This window comes from Pelobates fuscus, chromosome 5 (genome assembly GCF_036172605.1).
Source record: "Pelobates fuscus isolate aPelFus1 chromosome 5, aPelFus1.pri, whole genome shotgun sequence".
Classification (NCBI taxonomy): Eukaryota; Metazoa; Chordata; class Amphibia; order Anura; family Pelobatidae; genus Pelobates; species Pelobates fuscus.
This window is the reverse complement of record NC_086321.1, coordinates 381,024,720-381,046,619: the sequence shown is the minus strand read 5'-3', so window position 1 is coordinate 381,046,619 and position 21,900 is coordinate 381,024,720. Positions and strand designations below refer to the sequence as shown.

Genomic DNA, 21,900 nt, shown 5'->3' with positions numbered 1-21,900 from the left:
CATGTTTAAACATTTCAGAGGCCGAGGCGGTAGGTGTTAATTGGTTTGTCCAATAAGTGACACATCTTAGCACTCCATTTCTTGTGGAACTTAATTTCCCAGAATTCTGTCCTTCATAATCCAGGTCTCCCTAGGTTTGTATTTATTTCCTGGTTTTATATTTGTGTTTCACGTTATTTCACACAGTCTGACCTCTATCATTTATTTGCACATCCTTCTGCCGAAACTCTGATCAGGGCTGGTTTCCTAAGAACATGTTTTATCTTTCTTGACCTTTTGTATTCTGTGACAGATTCCTTACAAATGGAAATTGTTGGTCACAAATGTTGAAATTCAGCGTCCTTGTTGTTTTTCTTTTGTTTTCTCTCACTTTCCCGTTGACGGTAATGTATCTTCGCTGGTAAATGTGCACAATACATAGGGCTGGATTCAGTTTAAAGTAATGTATTTATAGGTTATGCTATAAAATGAAATTACTTGTCTCAAGCAATAGTAAAGTGGATACATTTGTGCATCAGGTATCAACATCTGGAAGTCTATCTGACCAGGAAGTGCTTCCACCAGTTTCTGGTCTTATTTCGTAAACCTCTGTCCACCATACGTATGTCATCTAGTTCTATTCATTTTGTAGGATGAGTAAAACTGCTGTTTAAACGGATAGTGACCATAGCACAGCCACTATCCATTTCAGCCTCGTTACTTTATTTCAAAGCTGTCTCCTGTGATCTCACAAGCCTCGGGCCACTAATGGGTGCGACTAGGGCTAGACTTCTCTTGAGTGGAAATTCGTTCCATTCTAAACCTAGAAATTCTTGTAACTTGTTTGAGTTAAATTAACATATGCATGCCTGGGCCATCATTGGAAGGATGCTTGGTGTATATATACATACTAGCTTGCTTCATTAAGGAAGATGACGTCTATATGATGGGAGAAATGAAAAAGCCGGTCTAAACTGCTTCAAAAGAATAGCAAAGCAGAATGTTCTATGTATGCCCAGTGTCATTTTGGATATTTATTGGTATTGTTAAATTGAAGCAGCGATTTATGGGTTAATTCTTCTGTTAGCAGGACTTCAGTAACGTTGAGTGCTGAAAGAGAAAATTGATCTATTCTAAGTTTAGTGTGTTGGATGTGGGAAGGCAGTGGCGAAGCAGAATATGGTTAAATGTGACTTGGAGTATGTGCAGCCAATATGGGACAGGATTCACAATATTAAACACTCTAGCTTTCTGTCTTCTAGTAAAATGTAATATTAAATCATCTTGAGCTCTGTCCAGATTCATTGATTCGGCTATCTTGCTCAGCAGGGGGGGGATCAGCTGCTAGACATAAGGTATAACGTAATGCAGTGACATACTGTTACATCATACATCAAGATGGTTAAATTAGAGTTTTCATTTCTATTTTATTTATTTTACTTGCAAAAACAGAAACCCATCTTGCGTGTCCTAAACAAATAAAATATCTTTAATTATTCATTCTGTTTGTTGGCTAATTGAAAGCATCCAAATTTGCTCTTTAGCAACTTGTCTCCCTGTCGTCACTTCTCCTACCCCCCTCCTGGGTTGCGAGGCGTGGATGAAGACTGTACAGGTTGTTCTCTGCGAGATGGAAGTTTTGATTGAAAGGTTTTCTCTGCACGGCAGCAAGTCTGAGCAATAAAGGTGAGATTAAATAGCATTTTGTGTCCCAGCATTCGGGAAATTATGCAGTATATTACAATTCTTATTAATCATGTTTGCTAGGTGGCTCGGGGGAGCTTTGTGTTCCTGCATTAGACTTTTCAACTCGTATGGAGTGTATATTTCTGAGCGTACTGCGATGCAGCGTGCGTGTGAAGTTTCAGAAATGAGGAATCCTTCTGGGGGGGGTTCTTAGTTCCTGACACACAGTAACTGGGCACCTAGCTGGGCAGCGGTCGCTCCATGTAGCACAAGCAGACATCCCATTATTGGACATTGTTCATACTGTCAAATCATGCTTCAATACTTTAAGGTTTTTTTGAGGGATTTTCCTTTCCCAAACAACAAACTTTCAGTCACTCCAGCCACATTGGTGACATTCCTTTATTTAAGAAGGACAGTCCCTCTTTGAGGCCTACAAGTCCCATGTCCCTCTTTTCTATCCTCTGCTCATTTTAGCACTTGCATAGTAGGCTTTGGATCAACACGTGACCCGATCTACATTCCGTATCCTGCCCCGTCTTAATTTCATTTTAGTTGGCAGCATTATTCATAAAAACGAGCAGTAAAACCTGTTATAGGTTGTACACAGAATTATGGGATTTACCTACAAACTACAGTAGGCCCAAGATGAAAATAGGGAGAAACAATCCATTTGAACCATTGTCAACTCAAAAAGTGGTCAGTGACACTAGGGCCTTTGTTATTGACCCCATAGCTACTTTCAACCTGTTGGTGTACTGCACATCTGTTCCCAAGGATAGTTCCTAATTTGTGTCACTAGCCATTGAGTTCAACTCCTAAACACAGCAGGGAGTGTGTCACAGAGCTTACAATCGACCTGCTTTACATGCATTTGCCAATATTCTGAATGAATCCGTCCTCCTTAATAAAACACCAGGTTTAAATGCTGGTGCTTGCTGTGCGCTCATTATTGTGTTATAGTGGTCTGAAGCGCTTGATAATCCGGTTGCCTGTGATGAGGCACTATTTGCAGGTAATTGGATCCCTGCCGTGGGAGAGCTGTGACATTCTAGAGGAAATTATTGTCCTAGAGCCTAATTAAGTTATGTGAATCTGTATTCTTAACATCTACAGGTCAAAAGCGTTCGCCTGATCAGCTTTGTAAGCAGAACAAGGACAGAACATCACAGGAATGCCCCAGAAACAGCACAGTTACCCACCCTCTCCTAGTCTTTATTGTTCAAATAAGGACCGTCTGGATAGGAGTAAGCCTCTTATCATTAGAAATCCAGATTACTCCCCCTTTGTATCACCTGTGGGTTTATTGTCTAAACATCACATTGTGGTCGCTAGATAGCAGATTTCTAAATGACACCAAATGTCTGTGCTTACATCCAGTTTATAAAATGATTTTGGTATATTTTCCTAAACTTTGAACAGTAGGAAAAAAACAAAACATATCACCGCTGCAGTATTTTATGCATCTGAGAAGTTTGTTTTTAAGTGTAAGTGTTTAATGTTTGATAGCTGAGGTTTATTTCTAGACGATCGATGAATTGATACGCAGAGTGGCGTTGGAAAGTCCCGGCTTTGGCATTCTCTGCCAATTTGTGCATTTAGCTCGGGGGATGCCCACCCACTAATGGACAGACTGCATCAACTCTGCAGCGCCTTACTTAGCCAGCCACAAATGTACACCCTCATTTATATAGATATATATATAAATATACTGTGACCACAGACTCACTAAGACAGCCTCGTTCTATCTGAGTTAACTCTTTGCTTGCCTGTTACACTCAGTTTTATTATGTGAGAGTTTCCCTGGTATAATTAAAGGGTCTGCGTTGGTAGGAGTTACCACTGACACCATGAATGCCGTATTGCAGGAGATCATTCTCCATGCTAGCATCGATCTTCTTTTCCTGCCTCCTCTTGTATTAGACCGATATAGGCACCGAATTCCCAGACCTGACCTCATAGGTAAGTACTGGGGAAGAGATGTGGCTTGGGAAAGCACATTGAATAAGCAGCAAGTGGTAAGTGCCACAAACAGGAACTAAATTATAACTCCTGAGCAACAGCTGGTTATGGGAGGATTCCGTGGCTTTTTGCAACCTCTCCAGACTCTATCAATCTATCCTAGCTATAAGATAAGGCCAGGGACTAATGAAAGTATTTAGAAAATTGGGCAGACTAGATGGGCCGCATGGTTCTTATCTGCCGTCACATTCTGTCTCCTTCCAAAGAAGTCAAAGTGGACTCTGCTCTGCAGAGTCTTTTTATAGCTAAACAACGCAGGTTTTTGAGGGACCTTTTTCTGTTCCCACGAAGGTTGGCCAACGGAAGTTAACTTTAAATAAACTTCTGCTGTAATTTGTTTCAAAGCTGTTTACATACAGTATAGACACAAAATTTAGCAATTGGGTAGTTTCACTCTTATCTTGATATGTTTGTGAATCCTGACGTGTCGATAAACATCTCAGAAGTGCAATCTCGGATGGTTTCAAACCTTGCTGTCCTGTATGATCTTGGCAGATAAAGAAGCCACGAACAAGACTAAGCTGGGAGACACGAAATAATGATTTGTTCATATATTTCTTACAAAATACACAACCACCAGGCTATATTATGTAATCTTTTTGGTTATAATGAAATAAAGTTGCTGGTTTTCCCTTTATACATTTATTTCTGTAATTCTTTACTGAATCCATTGTGTCCGAGCTTAGCTCCGTCCTAATAAAATCTCCAGAAATAACTGCAGCAGTAAATGAACGGATTTTAGAGTGGCAAGAAAAACCAGCTGAACAAATATAATTATGTTTAATGTGTTCGTTATTGTGTTTGTATACATAGAGCACGCTGTTCTGTGTTTGTTGCTTTGCTGTGAAGTCTAGTTATTTGTTGGTGTAAAACCAATATTCACATAAGTAAGTGCTATAAAAAGATATCTTGTGACATTGATTTGATTATAAATATGTATATATTTACAGCCCTCAGATTGCAAGACGCCTGTGCCAGCATTTTGAAAAGCGTTCCCAGATTCCTTGTTAAACCACGTGCTCTCCTGGGCTTTAAAGGGACATTGTACGCATCCTTGTTTTGGTGCCTATGTTGGCTGTTGCTCAGATAATGTAAAACCATTGCTGTTTGAGAAACGACTCTAGTGGCTATCAGACCAGTGTTAACTACTTCGTTTGACGTCATCACATACAACATGATGACACCAAATACACAGTTCGTCTCAGAGAAAAGGTTTGGTGGAGCACTGCAATTGTGCTGTAAGAAGCATTTAATTGGTTTGATCTCACCGTGAGGTCATTAGACTGCCTCAGGATGTCCCAGCACTGGGTATGGGGCAGTTTTTAAATGTTTTTTTTTTTTTTTTTTTTTTAAGTTTGATAATTTTTATTAAGACTTGACTATTTGTCGTCAACAACAAAGCAAAACAGTGTGGGGGGGGGGGAGTTGGGGTAAAGGCAAGAAGAAGAGGGGGAGAAAGGGGTCCAGCAGATATTGTCTCTTCTTTCACAGAACAAGTGAAGCCGTATATTGCAATAATAGTAATATATTAGGTAGGCAGCTAGCTCCACTCCCGGCTACAGCTTAAGCTTGGTCATTCTCTAGTACAGTGAACGATCTAGTAACATCTCAAATTACATTTTTGTTGTGGTTCATTTTATTCCTCTGACATCAGTACCTCCATGTACTTGTTGTACCAATCTCCATGTGTCCCATTTCTCCCATGATTGTTCTGTGGTTCGAGATGGGGGCCATAGTTTGCTATATGCTCTTTGATCTTGTATATCAGAGAGTAGCCTAGAGAGGGGCGGGCAGTTTTGAGTTTTCCAGGTTCTTGCTATCACCCTGTGGGCTGAGAGTAGGACGTGGTAAATTAGTTTCTTTGTAGCTCTGGGTATTGCACTCGGAAGGGGTAAGGTTATATATATTTGAGGTGTGAATGGTAGGGTGAAGCCTGTCACGGACTCTAGGAGGTTGTGGACCTTGGTCCAACATTTTCCAAGTGCTGGGCAGTGCCACCAAATACCCCTGTATTCGCCACATCTCCAGCATGTGGGGTGGGCTGTTTGGATAGAATGTGTGGAGTCTTGTGGGTACCATGTACCCATCTGTATATGCTTTTTCTCTGTTGTTCTATTAGAGTGGTGGATTTAAGCATTTGGTTTACGTCTTGGAACAAGGTATTCCATTGCTGAGGTGTGATATCCACACCTAGGTCTGTATTCCATTGTTGAGCTATTTTGGTGGAAGGGAATGGGAGACAGCCCGCTAGGAGTTGGTAACCCATTGAGGTAGGTTTACATAAAGGTGGTAAAATCCCATTTATGCGTATCTGTTCCCACACCGTAATGTATTTTTCCTGAATCCTCACGCCCTGCTGCATAAGGTGGTTTGTGGAGAAACGATCTCAGCTGCATGTGTGAGAATTGTGAAGTCTGGGGGAGCCCATGTGAGTCTCTTAGCCTAGGGCAATCTAATAATTCCCCCTGGTGGAGGATATGATAAACGTGTGACAATCCGTTGTCTACTCATGGCTTGGCGTGGAACGTAGGTATGCAATACGGTAGAGCCGCTATCGGTGTGGCTGGTGAGTGTGTGGTCTGTGAGCTGAGCGTGGCTCTGTGACTGTCCCATATTTGGAACCTTAGTGCAACCAGGTCCGATGTGTGAGGCAAGGGAGTACGGTACGTTTTTGGCAGCCACATGAGATTGATTAGTGTATAGGGTTTCAGGAGGCTCTTCTCTATTTCTACCCATTGGGGGTTTTAATGGCTTTTAAAAGAAACATTACAAGGACCATAACTACTACAACACACTATATCACTTAAGAAGATAGCAGTGCCCTGGCACCACCCCTTTCTCATTGCGTTGCTGCCCATCTCCACCTCACCAGGTAACTGCAGTGGAGGAGCAGGGTCCTCCTGGAACAAAGTCCCATGTTTTATTAGCAAAATACCTCCGTTATGTCACCCTGTTAATGGATAACCAGCTATGTCACCCTGTTACTGGATAACCAGTTATGTCACCCTGTTATTGAATAACCTGTTATGTCAGTTGTTGACTTGTGGCGAGACTTTTATGGTAAAACTGCACACTTTAGTGCACCATCTATATTCATTGCAATAAACCCTGTTATCAGGGCTATTGGCAAGTGGGAATTCTTAGTAACAGTGACTGCATGGTTTGATGTTGGTGGCCATTAGATATGGCGTTAAACCAACGGTCGGGGCACTGGCAGGTTATAGCTCTGTAGGGATTGTCGAAATCTGCAGATCGGTCATCCTTAACCCCAGTCAGGCCATATACAGGGAATACCCCAATGATCCGGTAGATTTACAGGGTTGAGAGATTGCAAGTATTGTTCCTTTCTCATCACATGTCAATGAGCAAAGGTAAGTGTTAATAACAGCAAAGTTAGAAAATTGTTGCTACCATAACCTCACTGTGATTAACATCACGGGAGTTCTGTATGGGCGCTACACTTATCTAGTCATAGAGATGACTTGGTAGGAAAAGGTTCGCAGTACCTGCCTAGTGGCGTGGCACCTAAACGATTTACCATTGAAATATATGATTAAGGATCTAGTAAGTTACTTTGAAGTAAAATATTCCAACTTTCTCTTAAGATGAGAAGTATAATGACACATATACCAGTATAGGCATCCATTCGTGGTCACTGTGAACTTAAAAATCCTTTCCTGGGGGATAAATATATGTGGGTACCGAGTGACACTTGTTCTGAGGTTACAGTAATCTGTTCTCCATCACAGACCGATGAGCTAAGATTGAATTTATAACTGTAACTGACTTTCATTCACATTGCAATTGAACGCCTTATTTTAGAAGCATCTAATCTGGCAATCTGATGGTTAATTGGTATCTGTGCCATCCTATTTTTTACGGATTATTTCTTTGAACCCAATTTGCTTTGAGATTGACCCCAATTTCTTGTAATGAGAGCAGTATCTGCCAACATCACAGCTAAGATAAGCCCCATCATCTCCTGTGACGGAGAAACGGAAAATCGCCTCGTAGCCTGGATTCGGCAGCACAGCCTAGTATAACGTGCACAAAGCAGGTGGTAGTTTGCAGAAAATTGAATGGGGGGGGGGGGGGGGAGGGAAGGATAGTTCTACTCTATGAACCAGAGCCCCATCACCAGTAGCGTGTTTTAGGGGTGATTGAATTTATTAGAAGGTGAGAGAACCTCGGAGTGGATCACTGATTGAATGAATATAACTTGCAAAAACATACACTTTGTGGAAATGGAGGGGGTACTGACGTGTGTAGCCATCATAATGCCCCCCCTGCCTAGACTCGTATCTCTGCCCCTCCGGGGTATAAATTATGGCCTCCCACACACACCATCTCAGTGTTCACCTCTATAAATTGAAAGATTAACATCTGCCTCTCCAAAGCTTTTTACAATGCAGCAGCGGGAGCCCAGCCCTGCATTGTGGGTGTTTGTATATTTTGTATATGGATTGGTTTCTCGTGCCTGTGAATTTGTATCCGTTCGTTGTGAAATAGATTTCTGCTCATACAAAATGGTCTATGCGTGGTGTTGTATTATTTATTTATGTTGCTGTACGCTTATAAAAAGTTTCTTTATCTTGTGTACTGTACGGATAAACTGTTTGTGGCTTAAACGGGTAACTTTCAGTGATTTTAAGTGGTCATTGTGAAATAGTATGTATGTGTAGTCTTTCTGCGTGAGCTTGTAAAACAGCCCAATCACAGGCGCTGGATTGAGGTAAGTTGGGAAGCTTTTTGTTTTACAGATTTTACAGGGGGGGGGGGGGGGGGGGGGAGGCCTAGCATGAAATGCTTCATAGGACATTTGCAATTTAAACATCAACTTTTATTATAAGGGTTGGAGTAATCCTTAAAGGGACAATGCTGTCTAACTCATTTTCCATATACAATTGTAAAAATAGAATGCAAACATATTAATGTTGATTTTAAAACAACATATCGAATTTTTACCTAAAAAAATAAACAGTACAACTTGATTTGGCAGTGTTTAGCATGGAGGGAGCCATCTTGGAATTCCATTAAAATTGCATATTGTTGAGTTATTATTATTATTATTATTTTATTATTTATATAGCGCCAATAAATTCTGTAGCGCCCTACAATGGGTGGACTAACAGACACATAATTGAGATCAGACCACTGGACGTACAGGAACAGAGGGGGTTGAGGGCCCTGCTCGATGAGCTTACATGCTAGAGGGAGTATAGTGACACAAAGGGTTAAAGTACGGGAATTAAATAGTTTGTTAGAGAAGGGTTTATTGAGTGCTTGGTAGGTCATTTTTCCAGTTGCAGGAAAGGAGTCGTGGGGGATGAGAAACCTGCTGAAATGTAATTGATGCGCTTTAATGAAGAAGTGAGTTTTCAAAGATTTTTTGAAGTAGTGGAGGCTGGGTGAAAGTCTGATTGAGGAGGAAAGGGAGTCCCACAGAATAGGTGCAGCCCTGGAGAAGTCTTGAAGGCGAGCTTCTGTCACGTATTCATCCGCTTATAAAAATGTGGTTAATGACATTTACTGTCAACACAAGAAAAGTTGTGCCGAGCAGCAACCTAATCCACAGAAGGGCTAATGCTGAGCAGCAATTATGCAAATGAAACCTGGTAACTGACTTTGGGGTCAAAGGCCGGTTACAGCCTATCAGATCTAGAGGAGGGGTATTAAGGCCCAGTTCTCATCCTGCTCAGTGCCCTGTCGTGGTTTCCCTTGTGGTTGTCCAAGAGCGTTCCTGTTTATAATTTTCTACCTGGTTTTTGACTTTGGCTTTGTTTATTGATTTCTCTATATTCTGGTTTCCTGGCTTTCCTCATCGCTGTGTCCCTTTCTGTGTTCCCTGACCTCGGCTAGTATTTTTGACTATTCTTTGTACGTTAAATCCGGCCATTCTACGGACTGGTAATACGTTACTTATTTGTCATGCGTGCTTTACAGTTCTACGTGCTGGATCAAACAGTAATCCTGACAGCTTCAGAGGTGGTGATCCGGGCAGAGGATAGGCATAGGTCTTGGGCTGAGCGCATTGGTCTCGACGGGACATACTTGTGTATGAGGGAGGATAGGTATGTTGGAGCAGAATTATGTAGGGATTTGTAAGCAAGCGCCAGAATTTTGAGTTGGGCCCTATATCTAACTGGAACTGACAGAGCGTGGAGGCGTGGGAGGTGCAACTGGACAGGAAAGTAAGCCTCGCAGCCGCATTCATTATAGATTGCAGTGGTGCAAGCTGGGAACATGTAAGACCGGTGAGAAGGGGATTGCAGTAGTCGAGGCGAGAGAAAACAGCATGAACCAGTATCTTAGCCGCATCTGGCGTTAGATAAGGACGGATGCGCGCTATGTTCTTGAGTTGGAAGCAACAGGATTTGATTATCGATTGGACATGGGGAGTAAAAGAGAGGTCAGAATCAAAAAGAACAGACACAGGAGTAGCAGCACTTGAGGGAGGAAAAACCTTGGGGAGATTTATCAAAGCGTCACAGGCATTTTTCCATCTAATTGTCGGACGTTTGTGGAGCACTTTATTAAATCTGTTGAATTTTTCATATGTTTTGGTTGAAGGCCATCCTACGAGTAATGTTTGAATATGTGACTTTTCTTGCTCAAAAAATTGGATTTTTCTAACATTTGTAGTTTGGAAATTGATAGTCCTACAAAAATTGGTGGGATTTGCTATAAAGAAAATGTCTCTTTCTGGAATTTAGTCTCTTTTGAATAATTATATGAACACTCCATGCACCATAACTACTACATCATGTGTTAGAGCAGTTTAACTTTTTGTCTATGGTGTACCAGGCATCTGTCCCCACTTCTCTGTAATCTCCAGTGCTGGGATTAGCTCATTGGCTGACAGATTTTGCCCAGGAGAGCTAGCAGGAGCGACTGGCTCTCTCAGCAACCGGCATTCCCTGTGTAAGAAGTCAGACCATTTTAAAACGGTTGTACTAGTTATATTGGTGGTACCAGAACACTCCTAGCACCACAACCATTAGTGTGCTGTAGTGGTTATGGTGCTTGGAGTTTTCCTTTAATTGGGTCTAAAATCACAAATGACTAATGGCTTGAAGATAAGCTAACAAATTTTGTTCCAAGATAAATCCCTTCCCTTCAACCCACATGGAGCTGCGAATGGGTTAACATGCAGCTCACTTTGAATGTGGCCCTGTTTACGGAGCACTTGATGCGTCTTTGATGCAATCTGTAGCCTGGTCTCTTCGACACGCCTGCCTTGCAACAAGAACGGTCCAGATTAATTTGGAAGTGTTACTCTGTTACAAATCTCTTTAGCTGCAAAATAATTGAGATGGGGAGTGGGAGGGGAGTGGGACGTGGGGGGGGAGAGCAGCCCTGAGTTGTAATTAGGCTCCTATAGTACAGATTAGTATGCTGTACCCAGATTGCTCTGCAAGCGCTTAGCCGTGTTTGTTTGGTATCTTTAGCAGTGCTGCAGTAGGGAACGCTGCTCTTTTTGCCTGATTTAGGATTGAGGAAGCGCTTGGAGGATTAGGATATAGAAGGGGGACTTGCAGTGGGGAGTCCTATACTCTACCCACCTCTGATTCACACAAAATAACCAGGTGGGATTGTGAGTCTATTTCAATATGATCTACTGTCTGTCATGCAATGTGTGCGCATGCTCTTCCCTCAGGATAATTAGAAGAATTGAAAGAATTTTGAAAAGACACCTTGGTTATTGTTGGCCCATATTATTGAGCACTACGCTAGTCTGCTCCATTGAATATGTATTGTTTTTCTGGAACACTGTGTTCTTTTCTCAAGAAACCCTCTTGTGAGTTTCTTTGCTGGCAGTGTGAAAGTAATGGTCCCTGCTTGTATCTCCCTTTGGAATAGCCTCGTACCTGGGTATGCGCACCCCACCTGCCAAGGATTTACTGAAATCCTTTATCTTGTTACCGTAGTAACTAACAGTCAGGGAAAATAAATAGATTTGACTTGTATTTGGATTTTTTTGGGAATCGTAGTAGCGCTGTTTTCTGATACATTTTGGGTTTTTAAATGTTTGCGGGTGATACCCAATAGATATAGTCATTTATTTATTGATACTGTCCAAAGTTTATAGGCGCCAAATCTGACATTTAATGACCATAAGAAAAATAAATTCTATATTTTCAGGGGCATCTCGTAACACGATGTACAAACTGGTCTGCTTAGTTCTTGTGTCTTGTTTCAAGAGGAAGACTAATTTTTTTCAGAGAAACTACCCTATGTAGCAATCCGTTTGTTCCTTACTTTTTGGAAAAGCAATCAGAGGCTTCTCACAAACTTTGGGGGAACAAGTTCTGTATGAATGCTTGCAATTTCCCAGCCCTCCTTCGGCAAAACAAACAAATGTGACTGCTGGCTCTTTGCTGGTTTCATTGTGTTACTGTCTGTGGACATAGGTGCACCCCTTCTTCAAATGGGGGCTTTTTAACCCAGTCACCATGTGCACCCCTTCTTCAAATGGGGGCTTTTTAACCCAGTCAGCAATACAACCCTTCTTTTAGAATCTAGATCAGGGATAGGCAACCTTCGGCACTCCAGATGTTTTGGACTACATCTCCCATAATGCTCTTAACCCATAATGCTGGCAAAGCATCATGGGACGTGTAGTCCAAAACATCTGGAGTGCCGAAGGCTGCCTATGCCTTCTAGATAATGCAACCCTTCTTTGGAATCTAGACCGGGGCAACCCTTCTTTTGGAATCTAGACCGGGGCAACCCTTCTTTTGGAATCTAGACCGGGGCAACCCTTCTTTTGGAATCTAGACCGGGGCAACCCTTCTTTTGGAATCTAGACCGGGGCAACCCTTCTTTTGGAATCTAGACCGGGGCAACCCTTCTTTTGGAATCTAGACCGGGGCAACCCTTCTTTTGGAATCTAGACCGGGGCAACCCTTCTTTTGGAATCTAGACCGGGGCAACCCTTCTTTTGGAATCTAGACCGGGGCAGCCCTTCTTTTGGAATCTAGACCGGGGCAGCCCTTCTTTTGGAATCTAGACCGGGGCAGCCCTTCTTTTGGAATCTAGACCGGGGCAACCCTTCTTTTGGAATCTAGACCGGGGCAACCCTTCTTTTGGAATCTAGACCGGGGCAACCCTTCTTTTGGAATCTAGACCGGGGCAACCCTTCTTTTGGAATCTAGACCGGGGCAACCCTTCTTTTGGAATCTAGATCGGGGCAACCCTTCTTTTGGAATCTAGATCGGGGCAACCCTTCTTTTGGAATCTAGATCGGGGCAACCCTTCTTTTGGAATCTAGATCGGGGCAACCCTTATTTTGGAATCTAGATCGGGGCAACCCTTCTTTTGGAATCTAGATCGGGGCAACCCTTCTTTTGGAATCTAGACCGGGGCAACCCTTCTTTTGGAATCTAGATCGGGGCAACCCTTCTTTTGGAATCTAGATCGGGGCAACCCTTATTTTGGAATCTAGACCGGGGCAACCCTTATTTTGGAATCTAGACCGGGGCAACCCTTATTTTGGAATCTAGATCGGGGCAACCCTTATTTTGGAATCTAGATCGGGGCAACCCTTCTTTTGGAATCTAGACCGGGGCAACCCTTCTTTTGGAATCTAGACCGGGGCAGCCCTTCTTTTGGAATCTAGACCGGGGCAACCCTTCTTTTGGAATCTAGACCGGGGCAACCCTTCTTTTGGAATCTAGACCGGGGCAACCCTTCTTTTGGAATCTAGACCGGGGCAGCCCTTCTTTTGGAATCTAGACCGGGGCAACCCTTCTTTTGGAATCTAGACCGGGGCAGCCCTTCTTTTGGAATCTAGACCGGGGCAACCCTTCTTTTGGAATCTAGACCGGGGCAACCCTTCTTTTGGAATCTAGACCGGGGCAACCCTTCTTTTGGAATCTAGACCGGGGCAACCCTTCTTTTGGAATCTAGACCGGGGCAACCCTTCTTTTGGAATCTAGATCGGGGCAACCCTTCTTTTGGAATCTAGATCGGGGCAACCCTTCTTTTGGAATCTAGACCGGGGCAACCCTTCTTTTGGAATCTAGATCGGGGCAACCCTTCTTTTGGAATCTAGATCAGGCTTCCCCAAACTCCGGCCCTCCAGATGTTGCTAAACTAAAACTTCCATGATTCTTAGCCTATCTTTTTCATTAATAGAATCATGGGAGTTTTAGTTCAGCAACATTTGGAGGGCTGGAGTTTGGGGAAACCTCGTCTAGATCATGCAACCCTTCTTTTAGAATCTAGATAAATCCCTTCCCTCCCCCCCCACCCCACCCCCGATGCCTAATTTCTATTTGTTTTTATTGCATGTTGGTGGCCTTGTATCTTGCGGAGTCAGAGAGATTGGATTGCAGTTCATTCATATCTAACTGCGCTTACAGACGCTACACGCTGCTAGATAATGGTAGAGGCTGATCGGTGCTGCGGATCGGATTATACTTTGTATCTGTGTAACCTCAAGCTGTTTCTTCCCAAATACTCTGATTCTATTGTGTTGGTATTGTACGTAGGATGCCGGTGTGGCTGCTGTTATAACTGTGTTGATGGCGAACTCTGACTGGTGTGATTACTGGCAGTCTGCGGAGCTCTTCAATACAAGGGTGGGAATTACTGGGGGGGGAAAGACGCTGTAAATTTTATAGGAAGGCAGAGAGGGTAGGCCTCCATGGAGGGGTGGAAAGGGGGGGAGGGAGGCAGAGTCCGGAAGAGAGTAACTTAATAAATCTCTTGCCAGCTTGATCTGTGCACTGATAACATGTACATTTTCCCAGGATTAACATTAGGCAGGTACAGAGCTCTGTGCCGCTAACGTCTCGTGTGTCTGGGTGTAACTTATCCCCTGCACAAAACTGAATATATCACACAACCATTGTATGGGCTAGTTTAGGTTAGCTAGGAGGCTCTTTGCTGAAGTCTCCTGGGTCCTGCTGGCTGCACGCCTCAAACTTCGTTGCGACTTTTGATGTATTTACAAAGTCTACTTTGAAGCTAGATTATTGTATCACTCTCTTTAATAAACCTTATTTAAACAAAGATTGACACTGATAAAAAAAAAAAAGCTATTAACCATGTTTCAAGATTTAAGGAGTGTTCTTTTCTTATTTTTCTCGGTTAAGAATAATCACGTTTTGGAAATACGCTCTCTATTCCCACTTGAAACCATTCTAACTGATAACGCACAGCAGATACAATTAATAATTGTCACTCCAGACACGGTGTGGGCAGCTTCTGATCAGCCCAGCCGTGTCCGATCTTACAGGCCTCCTACCTCCCAGCACACGGTGATCCAGATACATCCCACCATGTACTCAGAAGTCCCGAGGGGTCTTTGGAACCGAAAAGTAATGAGTTGATTACTCCGTCAGCGTGTATTTAGGTCAAGTGGGTGTTGTGTGGTAGTAATTCATTATGAGCAACTATTGATGGTCTTCTAATCATCAGAAACTCAAGTGACGTTTTGCTGTTGGTACATTGTGTACATAGGTTGTTTGTGTTTATGCAGCTCCCACAACCTCGAATTCTGAAGTGTCATTAAGGACATCCAACGTCAGATCATCACTTGTTATTTTATAGGATGTGTCTCATTAGTTAAGTTACGCTTGTGCAGTACAATATGGGGCACCATGTAAATTCTCCTGAATTATATTACAGCAATAGTAAAAATAAAATCCTGGTGTTTGATCTCAAAAAGAATTAAAGTTTAATCCATATGTACTGAGCCATTAAACACTAAGAAATAATGTGTACAATAAACACCTGTCCTCGATGCTTTTCACACCCCGTCCATGGTCGAACTGTCTCTCCGAGGTCTAATCAAATGCTTCTCAGAGGCTAGAGGACAAACTTGGCCTAAAGGACGATTATGGAAATCAGATAATCGGACGTAGAGTTTTAGAAACTAAACTTGTGAAAACCCTCACTGCCCCAGCACGTTCAACCACTGCGCTCAAGTTGGTAAATTGTAGAGAATATTGCCATCTGACACAGGCAACAGTGAGTTTCAACATAGTTCATTTTCTAAGGCAGTAGGCAATCAGAATACAAGTACTTTTTAAATAAGTCACTGGGTAAGTTAAAGAATCCTTAACGACAAGTTAGAACCTTTTTTTGTCTGTGTGTTGGATATAACTTGTCTGAAGCCAAAGTTTCTGGTACATGCCCAATTTGTAGTTTTGAGAAGCAGGCATTATGTGAAGATATGTTTGAACAAACCAGAGATGAAACTGCAGCTCCTGGGGACTAAGAGTCCCACGATACCATGATTTTTTTGGGTATAGTCATGAAAGGAAGTCAGGAAGCCACAATATGGCCTGTCGTGTTTTTTATTGCTGTAGTCTAGGTTTCTTATTGCCATCTCATCTTCTTTAACGGAGTCACTGACTTTTTAAAGCAAGTCTAGCTTATTTGGGACTTTTTATTGCTATGATCAAAGTGTTGTCTCTCTTCCCTTTGGTGTCGAGAACACTGCTTTTAGGCTTTTATAACACACAAACGACTCTAGTAATGAGACTGGGCCAGAGGGATATTACATTTCATTCGGCCACATAGCTGCAGATGAGGGCAGTACGACAGATGAGGAATAGGCAAGAGCTCTCTATTATGTTAATTCAGTTACTCTATAACTTTTTATATGAGCAATTTGTGCCGCTCTCCGCAGACTGGCATTTGCAGTGAGTTTGTGTTTCATTTTGTTTCTTCTAAGAGATTGTTTAACAAATTTACTGTAGAAATGAAGATAAAGTGATTCTGGATAGCTGGGTGTTTACGCGCATCTGCTGCTTTGCTAACGGTGCCAATGAAACAGTCTGGTTGTATAATATTAATCATTAAAGTGGGGGAAGATACATATGCAACCCTTCCTCAAAATGTTAAATAACTTGTCTGGGAGTATGACCCCCCCATGAATCCTAGGCAGCCTGGAGTCACTGTTCCAGTGCCGCACTCAGATTTGCAGAACCCGTGGTTTACAAAGAGGCGTCTCACGGTGCTGTACACATTCTCTGCCCATTGGGACTTAGTGTTGTGTGTAAGTTGTTTTGAAAAGCAGATCTGCCCAGTGAATTAAAATGCAGATCGTCGCCATACGTTCCCACATTTTATTAACAATGAATACAAGAACATTTTCTAAATATCACATTAACATGATTTTTGTTTCACTTTATCACATTAAGTAGATTAGTCACCCGTGGGTAAAATATAATTATAGTGCTTCTTTTAACCATTGACTGATCGCATTTTCCTTGGTACACCATATAATTTTATCAGTTGCATAGTAGTGTAGGTACTTTCACTTTTTGTCTCTGTCTGAGCTTGTGTCATAGTTTCTGCTCTCCGCCTTGTACACTCCTCTCAAGTGAAGTACTTTTGTTGGTTTCAGAAACCTGTACTTGCTCATGGAAGCTGTAATGTGTGGTTTAATAGATCTATTTCCTTGGTCTTGACAACAGATTTCTATTGTTTTTTTGTATCAGGCCAGGTACAAGCAAAGTCTAGATCCCACCGTAGAAGAGGTGAAAAAGCTCTGCACATCTCTTAGGCGGAATGCCAAGGAAGAGCGTGTTCTGTTCCACTATAATGGACACGGCGTTCCACGTCCCACCGTCAACGGGGAGATCTGGGTCTTCAACAAGGTATGTGCTAGCTTTTAATAATTCACAGTCGAAAAGAGCTGTGTATTTTACTGGTTTCTAAATTGTAGAGTTATTAAAGGGTCCTGCATAGTCCATCAGAGTGAGAGGCCTGAAGGTCTAAATTGTCCGAAAATGACAACCGGTAAGGTATATACATGAAAATAGAGCTTCAAAAATATTCTGACTCTCCAATGCACACCTGAGTACATCCACCCATATCTTCAGCTTATCACATTTTCCTAAGATGATAGATACTCCAAGTATAAACCTGTTTTATAACCAGTAACTGTGCACTCTTGATATGTGTTGTATTGTTCTGCGGGTTGATTTTCTGTACATAGAGCTGAAGGTCTTTTTCAGGTCAGTGGTGACACTCGCACTGTATTTTAACCATCATGCCATTTAATCAGTATTTTTTATCTTTCTTTTGGTCTGAGCAAAGATTATGTAAATTACAGAATAGAAACAATAGTCATTAGACATACATTCCATTGCTAACATCAATAGTTCCACTTCAAATTACATTGTATTTCAATAAACCCCATTTCAGTATTGAAATTAGCCAGGTTCTTTCTTCATTCAGCTAGACAATGACGGGAAACGTACCTCAAGGTTCTACTGGAACACTGAAATTGTTCCCTGAGTCGTTATCCTTTACAAGTTCTTCAGGTCGAGTTGGCTACGCCATTAATAAGGCCAATAAGCTTTAGATGTGCTTGTACCAGTCGTTATTTATACCTTGTCTGAACCCCAAAAATATCATTTTAGTGGGTTTCCGCTGGTAGGACCAGAAATATCGTATGACATGTATAATATTGCATATTCTATGTTTCTATTGATTATGTATGGATGTCTAAATTAGCGTAAATAACAAATGGTATCAATAGATCACAAGGTTTTCTTGTATGAGAACTCTGGAATGTGGATTTGGGGGTCTTGTCCTTATATGGCTAGAGTTATATTCTGACGTCAGTATGGGCACATCTATATAGTAACTGAACAAAGGGACACGAGGTCTCTCTCTCCCTCGGCTCTTCTTCCTGTACAGCTATGTAACAATGTAACTCTCCCTTCAGGAGTCCAGCAATTACCATCTGCTTTTGAATATTCATTCTCCTGTAACATCCTTTATTGTTTTATTATGTATCTGTAACTGTAAGAATAAACCTGAAGAAACAGTAAGTCAGATTGTATTTTTGTATTTTTTGGTTAATATTCTGAGCTTCATAATAAATTCATGTTCAAATGTAAAAAAAAAAAAATGCATAGGTCTGGTGCCTGGAGCCTTCTTTTAATTGTTGCAAGGTAAGAATGGCATAATGGACCCCATTTTCCATTGAATTAGGGTTGCGACCTATCGGTTTGTGTGTATGTAATATGGAATCTTCCCAAAAACATTTTGGAGCCACCATGTACATGTTCTCATAAACAAATGGGATTTAAAATCTTCTGTCTGCTCAAAAAAAGCAGTGCCGCAGTGGGAACACTCAAGGGATGATTTTAGTGCAGTTGATACAATGGTCAATGCTAACATATTAAAGCATAAGGAAAGCATTGAACGTTGTGACTGATGGATCAATCTGTTTGCTGGGTGTAGATTAAATCAAGGGGTTTCTGAGCTAATCTTCGAAGTCCAGGAGTTAGACACGTCCCGGTTATTTGCCTTTGGGATACTGACAGAACCTGGCCCATTATTGTACTTTGCACCCTGAGCTTGTTACCGTTACAGGAAAACCTGTACTCCGGTGTATGTGTAACAGTTCTTACCGGACTTCCGTCCTGCTGCAGATCCAGACATCCAGTCTGTAATAACAATCAGAGCTCAGAGTATCAAGGATTAAACGCATATGGAGAATCTTTGTCGGCTTGTTCAAATAACCATCCGGCTGTGGAGAAATCTTTCAGTATAGCACAATACTGTCCTAAAAAGCTATTGATTGATTAAAAGTGTTTGCAGATTAATGGCTCTGCTCGGCTTGCTGTTCTGTTCTCGGGAGGAGGTTATAGGATGCTCTCCTCTCTGCCAGAACATTGCTTTTTTTGTTTGTGCATTGTGTTGCCGTTTTTCAATTTCAGGAATTTTTACCAAAAGTTAAACAACGTAAAGCTACACGCTCTGTTGTCAAATAAACTTTGAAGTAGCTTGAATTCCAGATCTAGTTGGAAATCCATTTTATTTTATGTTTGTTTTGGTGCTTGGGGGAAGGCCAGATTGTTTTTCCCCCAGACTGATAAAGATTGAGTACACGTATTAGAACTTAAAGGGACACTCAAAGTAACATAACCATTACAACTTATTGTAGCAGATATGGTGCTTGAGTCTTTGGGTACCATCTGCCCTATTTGTCTACTTGTTTTTTTCAACAGTTTAACAAAACAAAGTCTCTATCCTGGCCCCAAAGTACAGTCCCTCTGCAGTGAGCTGTAGTGATGCACGGAGCCGCAGTGAGCTGTAGTGATGCACGGAGCCAAACACAACCATGGCCAATCAGCATCTCCTCATAGAGATGAATTTAAAGGACCACAATAGTGCCAGGAAAAAATACTCGTTTTCCTGGCACTATAGTGCCCTGAGGGTGCCCCCACCCTCAGGGTCTCCCTCCCGCCGGGCTCTGGGGGGAGGAAGGGGTTAAACTTACTTCTTTCTCCACCGCCGGACGGGGAGCTCTCCTCCTCCTCTCCTCCCTCTTCTTCTGTCACCGGCTGAATGCGCATGCACGGCAAGAGCCGCGCGCGCATTAAGCCAGTTCATAGGAAAGCATTCTCAATGCTTTCCTATGGACGCTGGCGTCTTCTCACTGTGAAAATCACAGTGAGAAGCGCGGAAGCCCTCTAGTGGCTGTCAATGAGACAGCCACTAGAGGCTGGATTAACCCTATTATAAACATAGCAGTTACTTTGAAACTGCTATGTTTATAAAAAAAAAAGGGGGTTAAACCTAGCTGGGCCTGGCACCCAGACCACTTCATTAAGCTAAAGTGGTCTGGGTGCCTATAGTGGTCCTTTAATCAATGCATCTCTATGAGGAAAGTTAAGTGTCTGCATGCAGAGGGTGGAGACACTGAATGTCAGTCACACTGTGGAGCACTGACCCAGGAAGCACCTCTAGCAGCCATCTGAGGAGTGGCCAGTGGAGGTATCCCTAGGCTGTAGTGTAAACACGGCATTTTCTCTGAAAAAGTGTTTACGGCAAAAAGCCTGAAGGGAAGATTCTACTCACCAGAAAAAATACAATAAGCTGTAGTTGTTCTGGTGTCTATAGTCTCTCTTTAAGGCAGTGTGCTCCACTGATATTTAAATCTTTTATTAAGTCCACTGATAATAAGCAGTTTGTTTTCATGTACCCCGTGGCATGTTAGGTGTTTGCATGTCATTTCCTATAATGCACAGACCTCATGTATAGTGGCCATCTGCTGGCCAAAGTGATTCTGCGGCGGTGGAGGGGAGAGAGAGTCTCTTGTATAAGCACCTACCCATATGTGAGTAGGACGTATTCGAAGGCGCTGACCGCCATAAGTGGTTTATACTTCTGTTCGCATTTGCAAAGCCATTTATAATGGAGGCTTTCCAGGCAGGGGTACAAAGAGTGTTATTTGGCAGCGGTTTCACCGGTAAGCGGGGGCCGCCAGTGAACCACATCTATGTGTTCCATTAATGAGCACTGTGAACACCTGCCTTAATCACTCCTTTTAATCACTATTTTCATCCAACGCTTGGCTCCTTCTGAAGACGCAGATGTGAATATTTAACCCTATGTTATCCATGTGTTGGAAAGTGCCTTTTAAATAATTTAACATGAGTTACAATTGGTGCTCTGTGTTTTTGCAAACAGACTGGTAAATAGAATAATTCTTGAATTCCCGAACCAGAATGGCTGAAATACAAACTTAATCTGAAATGATCAGATGCTCCACACTGATAATTGCCAGATTTTACAAGATTAAACCCCTTAATGATCAATGGCATTTTCCCACAGACATCGGCTTCTGGTTTCTGAAGAGCCAGTCCTTACGGTTTACACCTCCGTACAGCCCTGTGACCGCGAAGTGCGTGGGACATTCTATTTTGGAATATAATCCTTTTACGCGACCTGTGTGGAGTTTTTGCCAAGCCAATTGTTAAATGTTTGCTATATGTTGTGCAATTAAAAATTACTTTTACTTTACACCGTATGCCGTTTTGTCAGGCACAGTCTGGGCACAGAATGTAAATTTACCAAGACGCAATGCACATTCATTCTGTGTGTGTACCTGAGCATGTAAGGCTCTATGGATGGAATGCCTGGGTGTGCTAGTGCCAGTATGATCCTTGATGATGTACAGGACCAGAATGTAGTGAAAGATTTGTCAAGGACCATAGGACAACATCAAACAAATGCATTCCGCACATCTTGGTGTAAGAGTGACCCACATTTAATGAAGAGGCGATAATGCTACAGATGGTTCCGGAGCCCCTTCCAAGGGCAGTTTTAGAACTTAAAGGAACACTCGAACATTAAATATAAATATATTTATAATTTTTACATTCAATGTGATACTTTTTTTTATATTTAATTTTGGACCTCCGTTTTTTGTGCCTTCGAAGAAGAAAAGTTACCAAA

General features: G+C 42.2%; 1 protein-coding gene across 2 annotated transcripts in view; it reads left to right on the top strand.

Moving 5' to 3' along the window:
* Window positions 1–21,900, top strand: part of RPTOR (regulatory associated protein of MTOR complex 1) — a 204,205-nt gene that overhangs the window by 111,629 nt on the left and 70,676 nt on the right. For both annotated transcript variants that reach the window (XM_063456325.1, XM_063456324.1), the window contains exon 4: window positions 17,142–17,300. In XM_063456325.1, coding sequence (XP_063312395.1) covers window positions 17,142–17,300 — 159 coding nt within the window. The remainder of the gene's footprint in view (window positions 1–17,141; window positions 17,301–21,900) is intronic.